The 20,948-nt window shown below is 42.9% G+C and overlaps 1 protein-coding gene across 2 annotated transcripts in view; it reads left to right on the forward strand.

Moving 5' to 3' along the window:
- Nucleotides 1–20,948, forward strand: part of edil3a (EGF-like repeats and discoidin I-like domains 3a) — a gene marked incomplete at its 3' end in the record, with an annotated part of 167,521 nt that overhangs the window by 29,409 nt on the left and 117,164 nt on the right. The window contains exon 2 of one of the 2 annotated variants that reach the window (XM_083644447.1): nucleotides 10,735–10,764. In XM_083644447.1, coding sequence (XP_083500573.1) covers nucleotides 10,735–10,764 — 30 coding nt within the window. The remainder of the gene's footprint in view (nucleotides 1–10,734; nucleotides 10,765–20,948) is intronic. The other variant, XM_083644448.1, reaches the window with a different exon arrangement.

A 20,948-nucleotide genomic window follows, 5' to 3' on the forward strand; every position in this document is an offset into this window, starting at 1 on the left:
GGAAGCCAGATGAGTGGCAAGGAAAGAAATGCGCAGTATCATTGTGGAGTGTGGGGTATTTGTTTTCCATTCCTAAACCACATGTTAACAAAGCAGCCATTCGTTAGTGGATGACTTCACCCCACGCTTCAGCTCGGCTGACACAGGAGGATAGGGAGGGATGGCTGTACTTACAGAGATGTTGTAGAGACCATTCTGGCTGAAAGAAGGCAGTTTGCTGCTGCACTTCCCTTGTCATTAGTTGAAATAGCATCAACAGTGCCTCCCTAATTATCCCATCTCTGAAAAGTGTTTACTGTATTTAGAAGTCAAATGCTGTTGGTATTATGTGAGTCATTTCACAGATAGCTACCCACACAATGGCAAGCTGATTTAATGTTAATAAGTACAGTTATGGCTATAAGGGTGGTGTTATGTGGGAGATAGATGCCCGGGGGGCCTAGGGAGTGAGTGTGTGTGTGTGTGTGTGTGTGTGTGTGTGTGTGTGTGTGTGTGTGTGTGTGTGTGTGTGTGTGTGTGTGTGTGTGTGTGTGTGTGTGTGTGTGTGTGTGTGTGTGTGTGTGTGTGTGTGTGTGTGTGTGTGTGTGTGTGTGTGTGTGTGTGTGTGTGTGTGTGGTGTGGTGGGGGGGGTGGATGCAAAGAAGGGGGCAGGGCTAGGGAAAAGAAACTAGCTAAGGAACTAAAGGAAGGATAGGAAAGTCGTAGAGTCGGGGTTCGAGGGGTGGGTAGGGGGACTGGCTAGGTGGGTGGGGTTGTGTGAGGGTGTGAGGAGGCGTGGTAATGAAAGGGGAGGGGCTAGGGTAAGGGGGCAGTAGCTAGGGATAGGCAGGTTGTGGACAGTCAGGGTTCGTGGGGTGGGTAGGGGGAGTGACTGGGTGGATGTAGGTAGGTTAGGGGTAGGGCCGTGTTGTTGAGGGAACCCCAAAACATTGGCTACATTTCCATAAGGCTGATTGGCCACACTACTGCACCGTGGGCTTCAAGGTATTTCCACTTGTTCATAAGGGCCCTTTTGTTTGTGTTGTTTGAGTTTTGTCAGAAAAATTTAAATTATGGAGATATAAATTCAGAGATTCACCAATGCGGTCGGCTATTCCAAATATTCTAACCATGTATTTATCTGTGAGTGATGTGAAATCACAAACACATAGTTTTTAGAATATTGATTCTGTCATCTGAGGATGCACGACAGGTTTGTTATTGTACTTAATATTGCTGGACAGTTTGATGGCTGACCGCTCAACATCTCTAGATACAAAAAAACGGATGGACCACATTGTAAACACTAACAGTAGCTTCATTTTGTAGTGCAACTTCAAATTTGCTACACTCCAACAAAACCCAAAGTTGTATTGGTTTTATAACAAGGGACACTTGACACACACACACACACACACACACACACACACACACACACACACACACACACACACACACACAGACAGACAGGATTAGTCACTCAGTCCCAGAGAGTGGTGTCTGGCCTGCCAGCATTAACGCTGACAGCACACTGTCACTCTTGGTGCGACGCTGCTAAATGGAGATAAGATCCATTACCCAGATTGTTTCTGACTTTGTCATGGGCCATCGGCCCAGTGGCCATGAAGGAAAGAGTGATATGCTTTACACAGTTGTCACGTCACATCCAGCTCAGTGCTGCCAACGCTGGCCAGCCATCATTGTTGCAGTTTCCATTTCCCTGATGTGCTAAGTTGTTACATCACACATTACTCATGTTAAGCAAGCTAATCACTGACATGTGGGACTGGTACTGTACCTTTTTCAAGTATGGGTTTAGTAACCCACAGCAATGGGAAGTATCTTTACTCCAAAGCATTTCAATTATTTTCAAATATATTAGTCTAATCTAATGCAATGAACACCTACAATAAGTACCGGTACTCACAATTTGCTAGTGGTTAATGTTGATTTTATGGATGTTTTGGCGTCAAAAGCTTCTTCTTTATCATGAACCATTAAAGTGATAGAAAAAAATGACAAACTGTAAGGAAAACATGTAAATAATTATAAATAACATAGCCCTGGTAATTCTGTCCTACTCAAAACCATCTCAGAGGGTGGGAGGGCACAAAACAAAAACACTCACCCCCGTGTTATATTATGTGCCAAGACGGCGCTCACAGCTGGCAAGATTAGCTAGTTTTCGCTTGTGTGCGTCAAATTTGAGTTGGCCACATGAAAGAGAAAGAACTGAAAGCAGTGGTAACTGGACCACAGACCAGATGAAACACTTGCTGTTGTTAAAATCCTGCACATGCTGCAAGATCTCTCACGGAATTCTAAATACTGTAGACGGTTATCACGGAATTGTGTTGCCATGGGAACAGTTAATGAAACCTAGCTTATGTCCTCTCAGCTATTGTATTAGCAAACACTGCAACAGGAAGTAAGCTAGGGGCAATTTAGAATGTTTATGTTCTCAAGTTAAAACTGTGTCTATAGATGAATTATAGTGGAAATATTCTGTACTTCTACTTTGGTTTTACCAATTTATATAATATTGTACTACACCCATGTGGTTGGGTGGGGCGAGGGTGCAATATACTGATGTTAGCAATTAGGTCCATCATTTTCTCAATTTAAATGATTTATTAATTAGGGGCTTATCTCTCTCTCTCTCTCCCTCTCTCTCTCTCTCTCTCGCTCTATCTCTCTCTGTCTCTTTCTCATCTCTGATTCACTGTCTTGGTCTCTGTCAAGTCATGAAACTGAGATCACGAGGTTGATTTATTTACGGTATTTGAGATGATCAGAATGCATTTTGCACTGCACTTCAGTTCAAGTGAATCCTACTCCGCCTGGCACTTCATTTATCCCATTAGCATCTGTAAATCAAGGTTGATATTATTGTCAGGAAACTTCCCTCATCAGTGGATATTATAAATTAGAGATCAGACAACACTAAACCCAGTCCTGCCTCTCACTGCCTCTCCTCATTGTACGTGTACATGCATGCATTAAAATTCCACAGGCTTTAGTAGTACAATTATGTGACATCATATTATCTCATCGTATTCGTTTAGGTTAGGAGTCAATTAAGAATTTAATATAAAGTGAGATCAAGGGGATAAGATAAATTGAAATATTTTCCTCCGGGACGTTTGAGGTTATATTATTACTGTATACATCAGAATCCTTTAATGTCATTAATTTAACTCATTTCCAGTTCCATTTGAAATCATGGATTTCAATTCTGGATTCACCTCAAACCTGTAAAGTCCTTTGTGAACTCACAATGAAATAAAATAAAATGCACAACGCAGATTTTGGTTGCACCTAATTTCATGTACATACATACATACAGTACTTTTTGTTGTTGATTTTGTGTGCAGCAGGTTGGCATTGACACAGTGACAGTGGAACAGTGTTTTTTTCTTGGTCCGTAGGTGCAGATCATGTTGCCAAACCAACAGTGTCTCATTCAAAACTCCATCGAATGGCAAATGGAAGGAGAGATTACATGAGCACATTCCCCACAACCCCGATCCAAACTTGCCATCTGTTATGTATCTGTGAGCACCTGTGTGTGTGTGTGTGTGTGTGTGTGTGTGTGTGTGTGTGTGTGTGTGTGTGTGTGTGTGTGTGTGTGTGTGTGTGTGTGTGTGTGTGTTCTACGTGCTGTGCATACTACCTCCGTCTATCTCCCCTGAACACCTTGAGGTCATATCAGCCCCGGTGCTGGACAGACTGGCTGGTTCCCATTTAGATTATGGATGGTTATTACTTCCTCCTGGCTGTCAGTCAGATTAAACCAATATGTCCCAGGTTGGAAGCTTATCATGCTACAGAGAAGACCAGCTCCTGTGAAACAGCTAGGGCTATTTGAACCAGTCATCTCAAGAACCTTCTGTGTTTCACAAATTTATTAGCTATTAAGTCGCTTGATGTAGCCCTGTCGAGTATGTGTAGTACAACATGGGAGAATGGGTTATGAGGATGGTAGTCTCAACGCCAGACCCATGAGAGTTCTTACACTGATGCACTACGTTACTGCATGCTGCAGATCTCTCTCTGGGTGTGGGACGCTTCCCCTCAGCCAGCTGGGGTCGGAAGTGAACCGTTCCCTTGGCCAGTGATTGGCCAGTGGTGGATTCAGTCTTCACCAATCAGTAACGACTTTGCGTTCAGTGACGGCATGGTAGGCGCAGCCCATTTTTCGAACCGCTCTCTCATTGGTGCTATGACCTGTCACTCATTCAATTTCACCCCCCTAGACGCGTCCTCAAACCCCAGCAGTGGCTGTGAAGTGGCACAGACTAGTATGCGGAGTGCAGCGATTCAATGAAATATTTGAGTCTGGGGAGAGACTAGGAGGATGGTAATGAAAGTGTTGCAGTGAGTTCTGACTCCAATGGGACATCACATATATTTAATATTTACCATCTGCAACAGCATGTGGCTGGTATAGTTTTCAGCTTGTGAGTGAGTGTGTGTGTGTGTGTGTGTGTGTGTGTGTGTGTGTGTGTGTGTGTGTGTGTGTGTGTGTGTGTGTGTGTGTGTGTGCGCGTGCGCGTGTGCGTGCGTGCATGCGTGTGTGTGTGTCATCGTGGCAAAATGTGGTCCTGGAGACACCTACTGTATTGTAGTGCGAACTACCACAGAAGTGGTTTTTAGTACTTTGCCAGGTGTTTATGTCTGTCTGTCTATCTGTCTGTCTGTCTGTCTGTCTGTCTGTCTGTCTGTCTGTCTGTCTGTCTGTCTGTCTGTCTGTCTGTGGACAGATTTTGCAAATGCAGCAGTGTCACAACTGTGCAAGATGCAGGCACGAAAGTTGAGATCACACAATGAAGGCTGAATTTGAAGATAGGTGTGGTCTTAGCAAGGAGCATCTATCTTTAATAATCTTGTCATAATATGATTATTTATCACTAGTACAGAAATGACATTTTCACCCAGCTAGAAGTACCATTTATTACACGAGTCATCTACTGAAATTAGACTCTGCAAAAAAGAAGTAAAACAAAAACAAATCTCCACTGGTGCATATCAGTCGTTCCACACAGAGGCATGTTACACATCCACAGGCCTACAAAACACCTCATTTGCAGCTTTAAAGGTGGCAACACGAGCATGTTTACAGATCAAGTTGATGAAAGAGTTTTCGTCTTCACTACTTCATGATGAACTTGCCAAACACTGAAGTCGCTCACACCACTCACCGACACATGAGCCAAGCACACTAGAGAGGTAAAAATGATTGTTTGGAGATTTAGATCAGTTCATGGTCCCAGGCAGCCCTGTAGGAGATAGGCGGCTTTGGGACTGATGACGGTGTTGTGGGGAGGGAAATGAAAAGATCTGCCAGATTTGCCAGATTTTATGAATAGAATGACTTAAATGCTAAGAAATAAATATGACATGTACAAACAGTGCTGCCAGGATCTGATTCAAATCAAGCCTGTGTCACTGTCTTCCATCATTTTCACACCTATCTTTTTAAAATCTAATGTTTATTGTACAGTCGTTAAATAAATATCGGTATCAGCTATCGGCCGTTTGAGACAGTTGTTTTGGCATGGGCTTACACAATATGAACTCTTAATATATTTATATGACCTTGGAAATGAACAGTACATGCAGCATTGGCACTGGTAAAATAAGCTTAGAGCTTAGTCCTGCTTTTTTTTTATTAATCTCTTGGATAAATCTACACAGTTAATATTAAACAGCACATCAGGATTTAATTTTATTCAAAAAGACTCGGTTATGTGCGACTCTACAACTCAGAACTCTCACATAGATTTACTGGATTTTTAGACTGGAACAACCAAAGGCCAGCCTTTTGCTTCTGAAGTGGTTTTCTGTGTCAAGTCAACATTCAAGACTCATTTTAAAAGACATTTTCACATCTGTCATAAGTGGGTAATAACAGACAGACAGATTCAAGACACTCTCGTGTCAAAGCGTATTTGTCTTAAAACCAGCTGTGTCGTCAACTATAGTCTCCAGGAAGCAACATCTGCGCTTGCTTATTGGCACTGCTGTGTTTGCCATGCTGGCTCTGTCTGTCAAATAGGGAAATCACTGGTGTACAGCAGTTATATATTATGTGTTGATAGTCTCAGAGCCTGTATACCTGTACAGGATTTCAGTTTTTAATTTTCCTTTGAAACAATACAAAATAACGCAACCTTGACCTAGCACACACTAGTGTACATAAATGCTATGGTAAGTTAACAGCAAAAGAGGAATTTTCAAAGACTTCCATTTCAATAAAACCTAAACGGCTTTCTACACACTTGGGATCTTTGAAGGCAAGCATGAGAACATGCCCCTCCCCTGGTTGTGGTTAAATTTGTGGGTTGGACGTTTCAATTCTAAATGACAATATGTTCTTTGAAAGAGTGATGTTATTGATTACGAAAATTATTTGTCACAGCCGCTGAAATTGAGCAGTAATTCAAGGCAATGCCTTTTGCTCGTGTTGATTTGCAGCTTCCAGTGTGAAGCAAACACATAACCATAGGCCTTTATTATCAGTAGCACAGAAAAACTGAGCCTGCTGCTGGCTTTGCTCCTGCAATAGCTGTCCACAAATGTCATTGCATTGTGGACCTCGGTCTGAAACAGGGCCCACACACACACACACACAGTGGGAGGACTGCAACAATCCTGAAATCTGCACAAAGAAACAACGGTCTTGTAACTCATTATTTTCAACTCAATTTATTATGGGTATTCAAAATAGAGGTAATGGCTTGTTAACCAAGTTTTATAGTGAAAATCTAAGTAAGCATAAGGTGTTATGTCACAGGCCACACCCCCACATGTGATTGGCACGACTAAGAGATACAAATTAGCGGAATACCCGTCTCTATGTGACTGGCCATTTAGTGTGCCGCTCGATTTCTAGGGTGGAGACTCTGGAGATGATGCGCCATGGGCGCAGTTATGGAAATGTTTGTATGAGTATAGGATTACAGCAGCTCCTTATAGATGATGTTGTCTGTTATTCCCTCCTCATCACCTTCAATAAGTACTTTCATGCTGCTGGCTTGCTTTCCCCTGGAGAAGGCTGTGTAGAGCTGGCCATGAGCAAACACTACTGAGGTAGCTAGATGCCAACTCAGTCATTCTCTTGCCCTTGACCTTTATTGATGGCAACTGAGAAAGCTAGTCTGATTGAACTGCCATCTGACAAAGCTCATCATTTCTGATACACAGCAGGGGTGTGAATCTCTAGGCACCTCACGATTTGATTTGATTTCGATTCAGAGGGCTACGATTCGATGATAAAACGATTATCGATGCATCAATAAAACGATTATAGATGCATCTTTATACATATACATGCTTTCTTTTTTCTCACTGTGTGACTACTTTTAAAATAAAGTGCATTTTGAATAGCATTGTAATGATCCATAATTAAAATAAACAGATTAATTTACTTCCATTATCTTGTATTCACAAAGCAAATTGAAGAGATGTGTCAACTGGAAGGTTACATTTGCCAACATATTTCCCGGCATTGCAAATAACCAACAGGAAAAGAAACACAAGTGTGCCAGTTGTGCCTGTAGCAGCATCCTTGTAGTAAATTAACTTTGCTTCAGTGTATTCTGAATCACTTCTTCTGCATGTTGTAACAGCTCCGCCACATTTGCCCCTGTGTGGCTCTCAGTCATCACTCTTGTTTGGAGTACATGAGACGCTAGCTGCCAGTGTTCAGTGATGAAGTGCGCAGTGACAATGGATGGCCATGCATCACAAGTTAGAGCTATCCTACCCGCTTTCTTCAGTGAGTCCATAACTTCGGCTTTGGTCTCATTGTGCAGTCTGGGGATCACTGTGTCAGTAAAAAACCGGCGAGATGGGACGTTGTACCTTGGCTCCAAAGTGCGCAACATAGCGCGGAATCCCTGGTTCTCAACAACTGAGTACGGACGTATATCCATGGCAATAAAACTTGCGATGGATTTTGTGATTCGTTTCGCCCTTTCCGAGTTGGGTGGATGCTTTGATAGCATTGCTGGCTCGCTGCCTCGCGCTCGCAGTTTAGTTCCGCCTTTTCGTTCCGTCAACATTACAACTAACGTAAAAAAAACAAACGGCTATTGACATTTGTGAATCGATTCATATTCATAATCGTCTACGTCCGCATCGCAATGCATCTAGGAATCGATTTCCACCCCTAATATACAGTATATACTGTATATATATAGGAGAGAGAGAGAGAGAGAGAGAGAGAGAGAGAGAGAGAGAGAGAGAGAGAGAATACAAACAAAATCCACTGTACTTCAAAAGTTCAAGATTCAAGATTCAAGTGGGTTTTGCTTGTATTTTCTTCGACATGTTAGTGGATGACTGTACCGAGTCTACACACAGACGTAATGCTGCCAAAAACACACCCATCTCCTTTACGATCACTGGGAGGAACATGTGATTGTTGTCAGTACAGTCGCCTCATGGGACTCGCCCTGGGTCTTTGCGTTAATACGTTCCTGGTGATTCTACAGTGCTATGCTTGGATAAAACCTGTCTTTTATCTCGGTCTCCTCACGCCCTCACATAGTTTATGTGTGGGTGAGAATAGCTGTTGCACTTGGAGGCATGTGTGTTTATTTGTGTGGATCTCAATATGCATAATTGTAAGTTGGCGCATAGCCATATATGTGTTTATGGGCTTCGGTCTTCTGTGTATGCCTTGACCCTTATGGTGAGAGAGAGGAGATGAAGCGGCAGAAGGAAAAACACACCAGTGATGCGTGGAATGTGCTTGGTCTTGGGATTACAGTGGCCTCTTCGCTGCATGGGGAATTTGGAAATACAGATTGGCTTTGGCTCCCTGTGAATTCAATTTAAGCTTATCCTCTGTGTTGCAGCAAAGTTAAAGGCTTTGGTTCACAATTTAAGTATTTGTATCTGTTAGAATGGCGCCTGAGTAAATGTTTTTTTTTTTTTTTTTTTTTACACTTCTGAACTGCTAAGCAAAATATTCAAGAAGACCGCGCAGTTGGAACCATAGTCCACGAGTGTCAAAACAGTTAGTTTCTGTTCTCCTTGCCCGGGAATTTAGTAGACTGACCCCAAGATAATAGCATAGCGCATTAATTTAGCTTTGGCAATGTACAAGTTATTCAAACACTCAGGGAGCATTTTGTGTCTGTGAAGTGAATTTATTTTTTATAGTAGCTCCAAAAACACCTCAGGGAATGCTGGCTGACACAGCCACTGATGTTTGGTTTGGGAGAGGAAATAAAACTCTTTTCTCTGCATGTTTTTTTGTGCTATGATTGCAAATGAAAAGACTTGATTAGTAGCAGGCAGCTGATGGCACGCTGGCATCCATAACTGTCTCCCTCCCTCTTGATCTATGTGGCCTCTACCCTCTCCACATGCTAATCACTATTCAGCGCTTCAGATGAAAACATGCACATGACATTGAATCCTACTTTAATTAAACCAGAGTATACTGAGATTAGCATTGATAAATGATATAAACGTCATTCATCTGGTGTTTACAACAGTAAAGCCCAATACATTAATGCCCACTGTCTTCTTCTTATACAGTATATACGGCAGATTGAGCACATCATTTGCGATATGCAGTAATGAGAAGAACATTAAAGGAAAATGTCTCAAATTATTGCATTATTGGAGACAATAAGGGGAGACATTTTTGCAATATTGGATTTTCGGTTGGCCATGGTTAGCAGCACATTTCTGACCACCCGAACGTAATGTTTGATCTCGTTTGTCATCCCATGCATCCCACACCCTCGGTCCTCCGCTCCTGTATCTCTGTGTGTTTTGAAAACTTGTGCCGTAGCGAGTGACGAGGGAGATAGAGGACTTGGGTAATGATGGTAGACAGCACAGACCTCAGCCTTGCCATTCAGCCATGGCCTTAGACTAGGGATTAGGAAGCAGAGGATGCAGCAGCCATGTACAGTATGTCTGCCTCAGAGGGTAATCCTACACTGGTCCAGACTGATGAGCACATATTAGTCAAAGGTCACTGACCAGGACTCAGTGGGAGGCTGTGTTTGGGGGATGGTGTCTGATACAGTGCTAGAATATGTTCCATGCTACCTGGCAGTCTGTCATATTTCTGTCAGTAGGACCTAGTACTTACTTGTGTCTCTTGGATGGTACTTGCTCCCTACCAAGTGTTACTGTAGAAGTGCATATTGCTATGTATATAGGCTATTTTTGGAACAGCAATATGACGTGCATTAGGGCTGAACAATTCATAATAATAACAACAAAATCTTCCATTTTCTTCACAATAATTGTACTTGGCCAACATCTGACCATTCCGCTACCGGGAATTGCACATGGGTTTCCGCGGTGGTATAAGCGAGAGCTTTTACCTCACTATACTACCCAGACCCCCACAATTAATCAAAATTTTATCAAAATTGCAAATCGGAGGAGGAGGCGCAATATTTGTTATTGTTACATTTGTGTCAATATGCCAATTTAAATTAAATATTGTTGTGGTGCAGAGATGTCCTGGCTTACACATCATATTCTACAGACTTCAGAAAACATCTTTGTTTGGTACAGATCCCCGTAAAAATCGTTTTAATACGTTTTTCAGTGAAAATGAGAATAATGATTTAAAGATTATCATTCCCAATCGCCAATCATTTGCCAATCATAGCACAATTGCAATATCAGTCAAAATAATCACAATTCGATACTTGTGATGAAACTAATACATTTTCTCTCTCTCCCTCCTCCCTTATTCCCTTCTCTTTGTCTCAACAGCAGCAGATGGTGAGGAACCGACTTCAGCAGGTGGGGAATTTTTATGCTTGGTAACCTGCACTTTCCTTCCATTTGTGTGTGTGTGTGTGTGTGTGTGTGTGTGTGTGTGTGTGTGTGTGCGCGTGTGTGTGTGCGCGTGCGTGTGCGTGTGTGTGTGTGTGTGTGTGTGTGTGCGTGCACGCGTGCGTGTGCGCGTGTGCGTGCATGTGTCAGAGATAGAGATTTAATTTTCCCCAAGCTCTTAATTTCTAAAGCTCATCCCAGCCTTCCTCTCCTCCAATGACTGCATCAGCTGTATCGACTGACTGATCATGCCTGGTCAGCAGCACTCATGACTGCATCATCTGGTAATCCAGTTCATAAGGCAGTCCTGCAGTCCTGCCTTATGCCTATGCCTTTAACCTCTAATAACTGTACCACTCATCAGGAAGATCTCATCCAGGAAAGAGTCGTGCGATTGTTTCCAGATCCTAAGAATCCAATTCAGCATTTAATGTTTCTCATTGAAAGCAGTCCCTTGTGAGTGAGATTTTCCAAATACCTGAGCAGGCAACAGCATTTGTCTGTACCTCAGTCATGACACATTATAGACTGAGAGTGAATCTCATAGAGAAGCAATTATTGACAAATAGGGGAATATAATCTAGGTTGATGGGTAGGATTCTTGTTTTGCAGAGGCTTTCATGTATTATTCCATTATCATTGCTAAGTGCCTTTTCTAAAAATCATTCCATGCGTCAACGTTATAATCCATTAACTCAAAAGAAGCATAAATCAACTGCATTTGCAACATCTCAAAACTTTACCGTCATTGATTTGGACTTAAATCATTCATCAGTGCAATGCATCACATCTTCATGAGATGCAACGTGATTGGTTAATGTTACGACTCTGTACGGGGACGTGAATCCCATTAGCATCAGTCTGAACATGATCCAGTCCCTAAGGAAGAGTGTGAGCGTGTGTTCTGCTCTCAGTGTCTTTGTGTTCTACACGAGACAGTAAAGATCTGTGATGTCTTTTGAAGATCCACAGCCGGAGAAGCCATATTTGGTGTGCAGAGGTATTACTTCTCATTAATGGCAGAACTAATGTAACAAGAGTCTTATTGCAAAAGATCACAGAGGACAGCAGAAAACAAGAACCTGATTAATCTTAGTCAGAGATGAAATTAAAATGTCACTTCACATCCTGAAAGTGCTGCAACCGAATACAAAATTTCTTGTTGCAAGTGTTGTGTTACTGTTGGGTTGTGTTTGTTGATTATGCTTTCATTGAAGTTCATCTCTACTGTTTATAGGTTGAACAATATTTGTATTCATTTGATCAACTAACGTATCTCAGAAATGAAAGCAATTTGTTGTTGAAATACTAAGCTTAGTATAATCGGATGATTTGTCAACAAATACAAATGCCCGCACACATATACACTACAAATACAGTTGCTATGATGGAACACAAGGCAGGTATGGGGGGTGGGGGATTTGGATTTGTGAGCTCAATGTGCAGAGTTTGCAATATAAATTATATAAAAGTAATTTTGGAACTTTCCCCCACTGAATATAGAAAAACTGAATATCAGTTTTAAGTAAATACAAAAAAAAAAATCTGATTCAGCAGCAATGAATGTATCTGATCACATTCAAATTCAGAACACATAAGTCAACTTCAGTTGTCTGGTGTCACAAATCTGAACTCAATAGACAGGCCATTCATTCTCTTGGCAGCACAAGGATAGGGGGTGTTATATGCTATTGCCTGGTTAGTTCACTGACCTTGGCAAATTCATATACACCATCTCTACCCACATCATATTTATAAAATCATTTATTTTAATGTACATATTTATTTGCCATAAATGATTGAAAACCACCGGCCTGTTTGCTTGAAACTTATGAAAAATTCTATTATCAAAGCCTATCCTAAGCATTTCCGATGGCCCCCACATTTCAAATAAAAGTGGGAATGGGCGCACTGCGTAAAAGGTTATCGGGTCTTCCTTTTGAAAATGATCTGAATTAAGTGTGACTAGTGGGCACTGACCTGGAACTGGACTTGGAGTGAATATAGGACAGACTGATGCAGGAGCCCAAATTACTCATGACAGGCATGAAGAATTTAACATATCAGCTGATACTTCACACTCTCCCTATACATAATCTATTGTACATCCCCATGTCCTTTGTCTGTATGTATAGAAACAGAAACTACTCTTACAGCACGTCTGTATTTATTTAGATCTGTGGTTCCATGTGTGTGTATGTCCTGTGTATATCGATCTGAGTCTACAGTATGTTGTAGTCTCTGGACGCCGCCCCCCACCCGCATAGCACCCATGCCGCAAGCTCCCATTTGTATTTAAAGTTTGAGGTTGAGGGGGCAGAGGGGGGGGGGGGGGGGGGGATTGCTTAGGGTGCTAAACATGCCAGAATATTGGATTTCATGTTGTCCTCTGTCCCAGTGGAGTAACAACATAAAGAAATTGTCTGTATTGCTGTATTGTATCGGCGGTACCCATCTTTTGGTGTGATTCTTCCTGTAGAGAAAAGTCCATTTCCTTTGAAAGAAAGGACCAAAGATTGAAGCACACAATTATCCACATTAAGCATCAATTTTCTTCCTCAGCATCAGTTCTGAGACCTGCGTCCACTCCGTTACATGCTAAAAGCTCCCCGTCTACTCTGTTACATGCTAAAAGCTCTGTCCACTCTGTTACATGCTAAAAGCTCTCCGTCCACTGTAAAAGCTCTCCGTCCACTCTGTTACATGCTAAAAGCTCTCCGTCCACTGTAAAAGCTCTCCGTCCACTCTGTTACATGCTAAAAGCGCTCCGTCTACTCTGTTAAATGCTAAAAGCTCTCCGTCCAGTCTGTTACATGCTAAAAGCTCTCCGTCCAGTCTGTTACATGCTAAAAGCTCTCCGTCCAGTCTGTTACATGCTAAAAGCTCTCCGTCCACTCTGTTACATGCTAAAAGCTCTCCGTCCACTCTGTTACATGCTAAAAGCTCTCCGTCCAGTCTGTTACATGCTAAAAGCTCTCTGCCCAGTCTGTTACATGCTAAAAGCTCTCTGCCCAGTCTGTTAAATGCTAAAAGCTCTCTGCCCAGTCTGTTAAATGTTAAAAGCTCTCCGTCCACTCTGTTACATGCTAAAAGCTCTCCGTCCAGTCTGTTACATGCTAAAAGCTCTCCGTCCACCCTGTTACATGCTAAATGCTCTCCAGTGGCTTTCAGCAGTGGCTGTGTACACCGATAGTCATATGCTCATGATGTGCATATGGGCACCTCTTAAGTAGCCAATTCATTTCTCTATATTGAATATCTGAGACATCACGCTTATGTTGCGAAGGACAGAGGGTGCGAGCGAGAGACAAAGAGAGAGAGAGAGAGAGAGAGAGCCTGCCTTAACAATTTTGTTTTTGTCTACTGTATTTATTCATGTATGAGAGCGGAAAAACTCTGGCAATTTCCTGTAATACCTTCTTTCCATTTCACTGTTTATAAAGGTTAATCATAATCAGCTTGATTTGCATTTTGATTTGTTTTTGTAGTTCACTATTCTACTATTCTACACTACATTATAATACGTAGTATTGAGTATTAAATGGGGTGTACTTTTAGTATATCAATACAGTAAAATTGTGAGATGGATTTGAGTCACTCACAGTCCAGTAATCTTTACCATTTAGCCTTGCCTGCAGATAAGCCAATTTGTGAAATGAAGGGAGCAAACATCAAAGGCTTGGCCTAACATCAGCCTTTTAGATCCACAGCGTACTGGCTATTGATCAATTAAGGTTAAGTGGATACAGATAGCTGACTGTTCCATGCTTTCACCCTGTGAGGGGAAAGGGTTGGACCCCGTCTTTGCCTGATTATCGCAAATCTCATTAGGTTAGGAGTTAATGGATGTAACAAATATACGGTTTGTCATCTCTCAAACTTTGGGAACAGCAAATGCCTTCTTCAGAGGAGACCTTTGGATGACAGTGACACTGCTCTGACATTTCCCTGACATTTGGTCTCTGACAAGACATACTTCCGCTCCCGTCTGTCCCGGGATCTTCCCAGAGTGATGCTGATCGTTAGTGCGACTTCACCATTTGGATATTGATTTGACACATTCAAGTCCCAAACCATTATGCTTCTGCATTACTCTTCATACTTTTCAACTCTGAAGTGCATTTGTCTGACATTGTCAAATGCTAATGTGCTGGCTCCATTTTGTAATGGCAGAGTGGCAAGGGCACATGAGAAAAGAAGGCTAAAGCTCACTGAAAGCATCAACGCGCGACGGATCAGGAGAACAACTGGCGTCATATCGGTGGTTCAGTGCCAGCTTTCATCGGGGGATACAGGTGAAGAATGGGTGCAGTGACCACCGCTCTGTGAACCAGTGAAACATCATATACAACTAAGCTGCTGGGTTCAAATAGATCTGACACAGATTTCTCTGTGACCATCTGGCCGTGTGCACACAGGCTCTCAAACAGAAATGTTACATCCTTGAGTGAGTGTAGTTAATGGCCGTGGCTGAGAATGTACAACGTGATGATTTGTCAAGCAAAAACTCTTTACAAACGGGTATTATTAACGTGGTTTGATCGGCTGGATTGGCATCATTGTTCACATAATGCTGTATAAAATGCTGAAATAGGAACTGGGATTTACAGTTGACAGATTTATCTGCAGAGGACTGTTTTCTGTTGACAATCACTTCAGTTGGCGAGTTTAGATATCTGCTGAATCCACACTCACAGTTTCTCAGTCAAGGCTGTAACTGGAGGAGGGTTGTTGCTGGTGAAGGCAGCCTGCAAAGATGAGGGCCAGATATGCAGGACAGCACTGCCGTCTCCTCGTACTGTAAGTGGTCAGTTCACCCCCTCGTCCTGTCCTGACCCACTTAACTGGGATCAGCACAAATCTATATGAAGGCACAGGCAGCCAGTGACTTGCTAATGCCAAGGGGGCTGAGAAGCAGAGCACTGACCTCGCCGTGACCCCGCTCCACCGTGTAAAGGTTATTAAGATGAACTGAATGCCAGTTCAGTAGAGAGACTTACCTTTTAATTTCCCCGTCGGTCAATAATATACAGCTGTAGCTGCCATATTGTGCACAGCACAACATACAGTGTCGTTGTAATGAGGTCTCCAGACCAAATTTCAAGCAGAAGGCCACACATGCATAACCTGATCACCCCGTGACGCCAGTCAAGTTCTAGTATGATGTCAGCTATGTTGTGGTCAGTCAAAGTCCAAGTATGACGTCTGCAATGACGTCAGTTCATATAGTTTACAAGAGACGCTGAATTATAAGATGCAGTGTGTACGTTATCCCTCTCCCTGATGAATTCATGTTGCAACTATTCATAGTATCACTCCTGCATTTGGAATGAGGTGATTTTACTGAGAGCTGCCACCCAAGATTTAGGAGCACACATGTACCCTTAACCCTGAAAATGTCGGCCTGCGGTGACTGATCTGCAAGCAAACAAAGGATGCTTTCCTCTGTTTAACCATTGGTCAGGCTTCCACAGCTGATTGATTGGACTCTCCGTGCAGTCAGAGAGGAAATGACAGCGCTGGTGCCGGACGTTAGCGCGCCGCGGGCTCACATCAATCACAAGCCGAGCCGTAGCTTGTACAACAGAGCAGCGGCTGACACTCGCACAAGAAAGCTGCCAACGTTTCCCGCAGACACGCACATGGAAATGTACACGTACACCGACGAGTGTGGAGATCACCAGGGTTTGGTTTCAGAGGACACGGTGCTCGCTTCCCTCTCTCCCGCTTTGTCTCTGTCTCTCTGTCTTTTTTTATTTCTAATACACACACAAACACTATTGCCAAAGCAGCTTATAAAATGCCATCTTTATATATTGCAGTAAACACTTAGCGGTTATTATTACACTGATTTGCAGATAGTTTCATAATATTTTTGCACTGACACTGTAAATAATATAGTAAAATGTGTTATTATCATCAATATTCAAAACAAACTACAGCAATACCAAATTCAGAAATATTGATTTATGGAAATCATCCCAAAGCCTGTTATTGAAACAACTGATTTGTTTGTGCTTGTGTGTGTGTGCGTGCGTGCGTGCGTGCGTGCCTGTGTGTTTGTGTGTGTGTGTGTGTGTGTGTGTGTGTGTGTGTGTGTGTGTGTGTGTGTGCGCGTGCGTGCCTGTGTGTGTGTGTGTGTGTGTGTGACTGAGAGAGAGAAAGTGAGAGAGCGAGAGAGAGAGTACATGTGTGACACCCTTCTCAAAGAACCCAGCATGGCCTTAGCCAAGGGGGTATGTTCACTAGTTGACAGCAGTCTTGTGTGTGTGTGTGTGTGTGTGTGTGTGCGTGTGCGTGTGCGTGTGTGTGTGTGCGTGTGTGTGTGCGTGTGTGTGTGCGTGCGTGTGCGTGCGTGTCTTCATTGGTCACTGTGACAAAGAAGCTGTTATTCCCCGCAGCATAAAGTTAATTGCTAATCAATTAGACTTGCTATGTTGCAGTGTGCAGAGCTTGTCATGTAAAGGGCTTGAGGTCATCGCTGGCTGTGGACAGAACAGCACATTGACTGCTCTCCCTCGGGCACTGTTGTGTTTTGCAATTTGTACTGTACAGACTTTCTTTCATTTCTGAATGGATGTCCACTTGCCCAGGGATTGTATGTGGGTGTTCCAAATAAACATTGTTGAACAATACAAAAGTGCTATTGTGACTGTGCCATGTGATAATGGATGGGCTTGGGCAAACCTCTTGGCTAAGAAACACTGTCCCTTGGGTTGTGGCATTTATCAACACACTGGGCAGAAAAAAAATATGTAGTGTTTAACCCACCTACAAGTATTCTTGGCTTAGAATTGTCACCCACGTCTGTAAATTATGGTATCCAAAATCAAAGGTTTTTGAAATATTGCTCTCAAATATTTTGGAGCTTTTCATATCTTAACAGAAAGTGAATCTGTGTCAAACTCACCCGTTGTACGGCGCACTGCCCTGCCCCCCCCCCTCTCTCCCCCTCCTCCTCCTCCCATCCCTCCCCCCCTCTCTTTTTTCTCGCCCATTAGGGGAGCTGTCAGTAAGGCGGGCTGCGACTATAGATCGTCACATCAAAACTGCCCTGGAAGCTGTCAGCCCCTCTCCCTCAGAGAGCACGGCCTCTGTGAAGGCTATTATACGTTCCTCTGTTCAACTGATTAGCCACTGTTCTCATTATCACTCATACAGGTCCGGCCTCTCAAATGGCACGTCTTCTATCAGATTACCTCGTCTGTGTTCATATCCAGAGGCCCGCTGCTGCCAACTACAAAACACTCATACGCCTGCTTGTATTGTTTATTTATTTGTTTGTTTATTCTTTACTCACTTCACTTCAAACACTGCATTTCTGTGCTGGCGCTGTTCTTTAAGGGCTGAGCAGATAGACGATGTAGTATACAAGTCGAAACTTGACATTGTCAGTTGTGGCTTTTAATTTGTCAGCGTGACTTAAGAGGGCATGATAGCTTCGCCCTTGAGACTTCTTCTCGTTGCTTATCACTTAAAATGAAATAAGAGACTTGTCAACGCACAGTTTACCCGTCACTCTTAAGCTATGACTGTAACGGATAGAGACACTGCATGAAATAGGCCACGCCCATCACGGGGGAAAAAATCGCCAGTTAAAGTTTTTTTGTACTCCTGAGCAAAACAAGTAAGCCATTGAGAATTGGTGAGAAGAAAAATGTGGATCTACAGTAGCTGTCAAGGAAGTAAGTTGGAGTGTTCATCTTACGTATATACGATCTTCTTGTGCAACACGCAACCATGCACGCGACATAGGAGAACGCCAGGATTGGAGGGGGGGTTTCTGTTTTCCCCCGTCTTGGGCGTGGTTTCTGAATGATGACGCGTTACGCAGGGTCTCTATAGAATCGAAATACGTGTCAAATATTTGAATGGAGGCTTGTGGACTTCATATTGGATATTTGCCAAAGGTGCTTCTACCACCAGACTTTACTCGAAAGGGTTATTGGAGTTGAAATAATGTTTTAAAGCTCCCAATGTCAATGTTGACCATATCACTGCGCTTCCCAGGTAGATTGACCTTTACTGAATAATATAGAAACCACAAGTCTATGATTTCTCCTCCATCTTTTATGGTATATCCTTCGATTCCGCTGTGTTTGCATTAATATCCTATGAGAGATCACTGAAGTTTTTCCATCCAATCTCCATCTGTGAAGTTTTGACAGCCTCCATGCAGTTTGTACAGCTCAATGTTTAAAAGATGAGGCAGCTATTGGCAGGCCCTGAGTTATGAATCCAATACCCCTGCGTCAAGGCCTTGTCATTTACATTTGGCCCCACGCTGCAGGACAGGTACGCCTGAGAGCTTTCAGATGGCAGGGTTATGGCACCATGTTGTGCTGGGCACAGCCAGCCAAGAAATATATTGCTGTCACTGTGTTGTAAGTAGTTGGTTGTTATAACTTTGATTCCAAAGCCTCGGTTATCATCATTGCTCCCAAAGAGATAACATTATATAACAGGAGAATGAATTGGAAAACACGCATGCATGCACACACACACATGCACACGCACACGCACACGCACACACACACACGCACGCACACACGCACACGCACACACATGCACACGCACATTCGCACACAGACGACCCCAGAGAGAAAAAGTGCTTCAACCGAGTTATTAATCATCGCCGGCCATGACAGTGGCGGCTTTCTGTATTTTGTACGATTTTTCTTTTTCTTTTTTTGGTATTGAGATTTTGGTCTTTCTTTTGTTTGTTCTGTTTAGATCCCCAGGCTTGAATTCACTAGAGGCTGCAAAGCTTATGCGTGTGCCCAAACATTGAGGAGAAAACAATGGCAATGATGAATGGGACATTTCATGCACAGCAAGAATCTGCTCTATATGCTTGGTTGGTGCCTTTGAATATGAATTCCTTTGCAAATTAGGGTTTGGCATTAGAGTTTTTCCATACTCAGCTGTACCAGCCTTACTACAGTAGGGCTATGTTAACCAGCTGTACTAGCCTTACTACAGTAGGGCTATGTTATTCAGCTGTACTAGCTTTACTACAGTAGGGTTATGTTAACCAGCTGTACTAGCCTTACTACAGTAGGGCTATGCTAACCAGCTGTACTAGCCTTACTATAGGGTTATGTTAACCAGCTGTACTAGCCTTACTACCGTAGGGCTATGTTAACCAGCTGTACTAGCCTTACTACCGTAGGCCTATGTTAACCAGCTGTACTAGCCTTACTACAGTAGGGCTATGTTAACCAGCTGTACTAGACTTACTATAGGGTTATGTTAACCAGCTGTACTAGCCTTACTACCGTAGGCATATGTTATTCAGCTGTACTAGCCTTACTACAGTAGGCCTATGTTAACCAGCTGTACTAGCCTTACTACAGTAGGGCTATGCTAACCAGCTGTACTAGACTTACTATAGGGTTATGTTAACCAGCTGTACTAGCCTTACTACCGTAGGCATATGTTATTCAGCTGTACTAGCCTTACTACAGTAGGCCTATGTTAACCAGCTGTACTAGCCTTACTACAGTAGGGCTATGTTAACCAGCTGTACTAGCCTTACTACAGTAGGCCTATGTTAACCAGCTGTACTAGACTTACTATAGGGTTATGTTAACCAGCTGTACTAGCCTTACTACCGTAGGGCTATGTTAACCAGCTGTACTAGCCTTACTACCGTAGGCCTATGTTAACCAGCTGTACTAGCCTTACTACAGTAGGGCTATGTTAACCAGCTGTACTAGACTTACTATAGGGTTATGTTAACCAGCTGTACTAGCCTTACTACCGTAGGCATATGTTATTCAGCTGTACTAGCCTTACTACAGTAGGCCTATGTTAACCAGCTGTACTAGCCTTACTACAGTAGGGCTATGCTAACCAGCTGTACTAGACTTACTATAGGGTTATGTTAACCAGCTGTACTAGCCTTACTACCGTAGGCATATGTTATTCAGCTGTACTAGCCTTACTACAGTAGGCCTATGTTAACCAGCTGTACTAGCCTTACTACAGTAGGGCTATGTTAACCAGCTGTACTAGCCTTACTACAGTAGGCCTATGTTAACCAGCTGTACTAGACTTACTATAGGGTTATGTTAACCAGCTGTACTAGCCTTACTACCGTAGGCCTATGTTATTCAGCTGTACTAGCTTTACTACAGTAGGGCTATGTT

This window comes from Poromitra crassiceps, assembly GCF_964638095.1.
Source record: "Poromitra crassiceps genome assembly, chromosome: 10".
Taxonomy (NCBI): Eukaryota; Metazoa; Chordata; class Actinopteri; order Beryciformes; family Melamphaidae; genus Poromitra; species Poromitra crassiceps.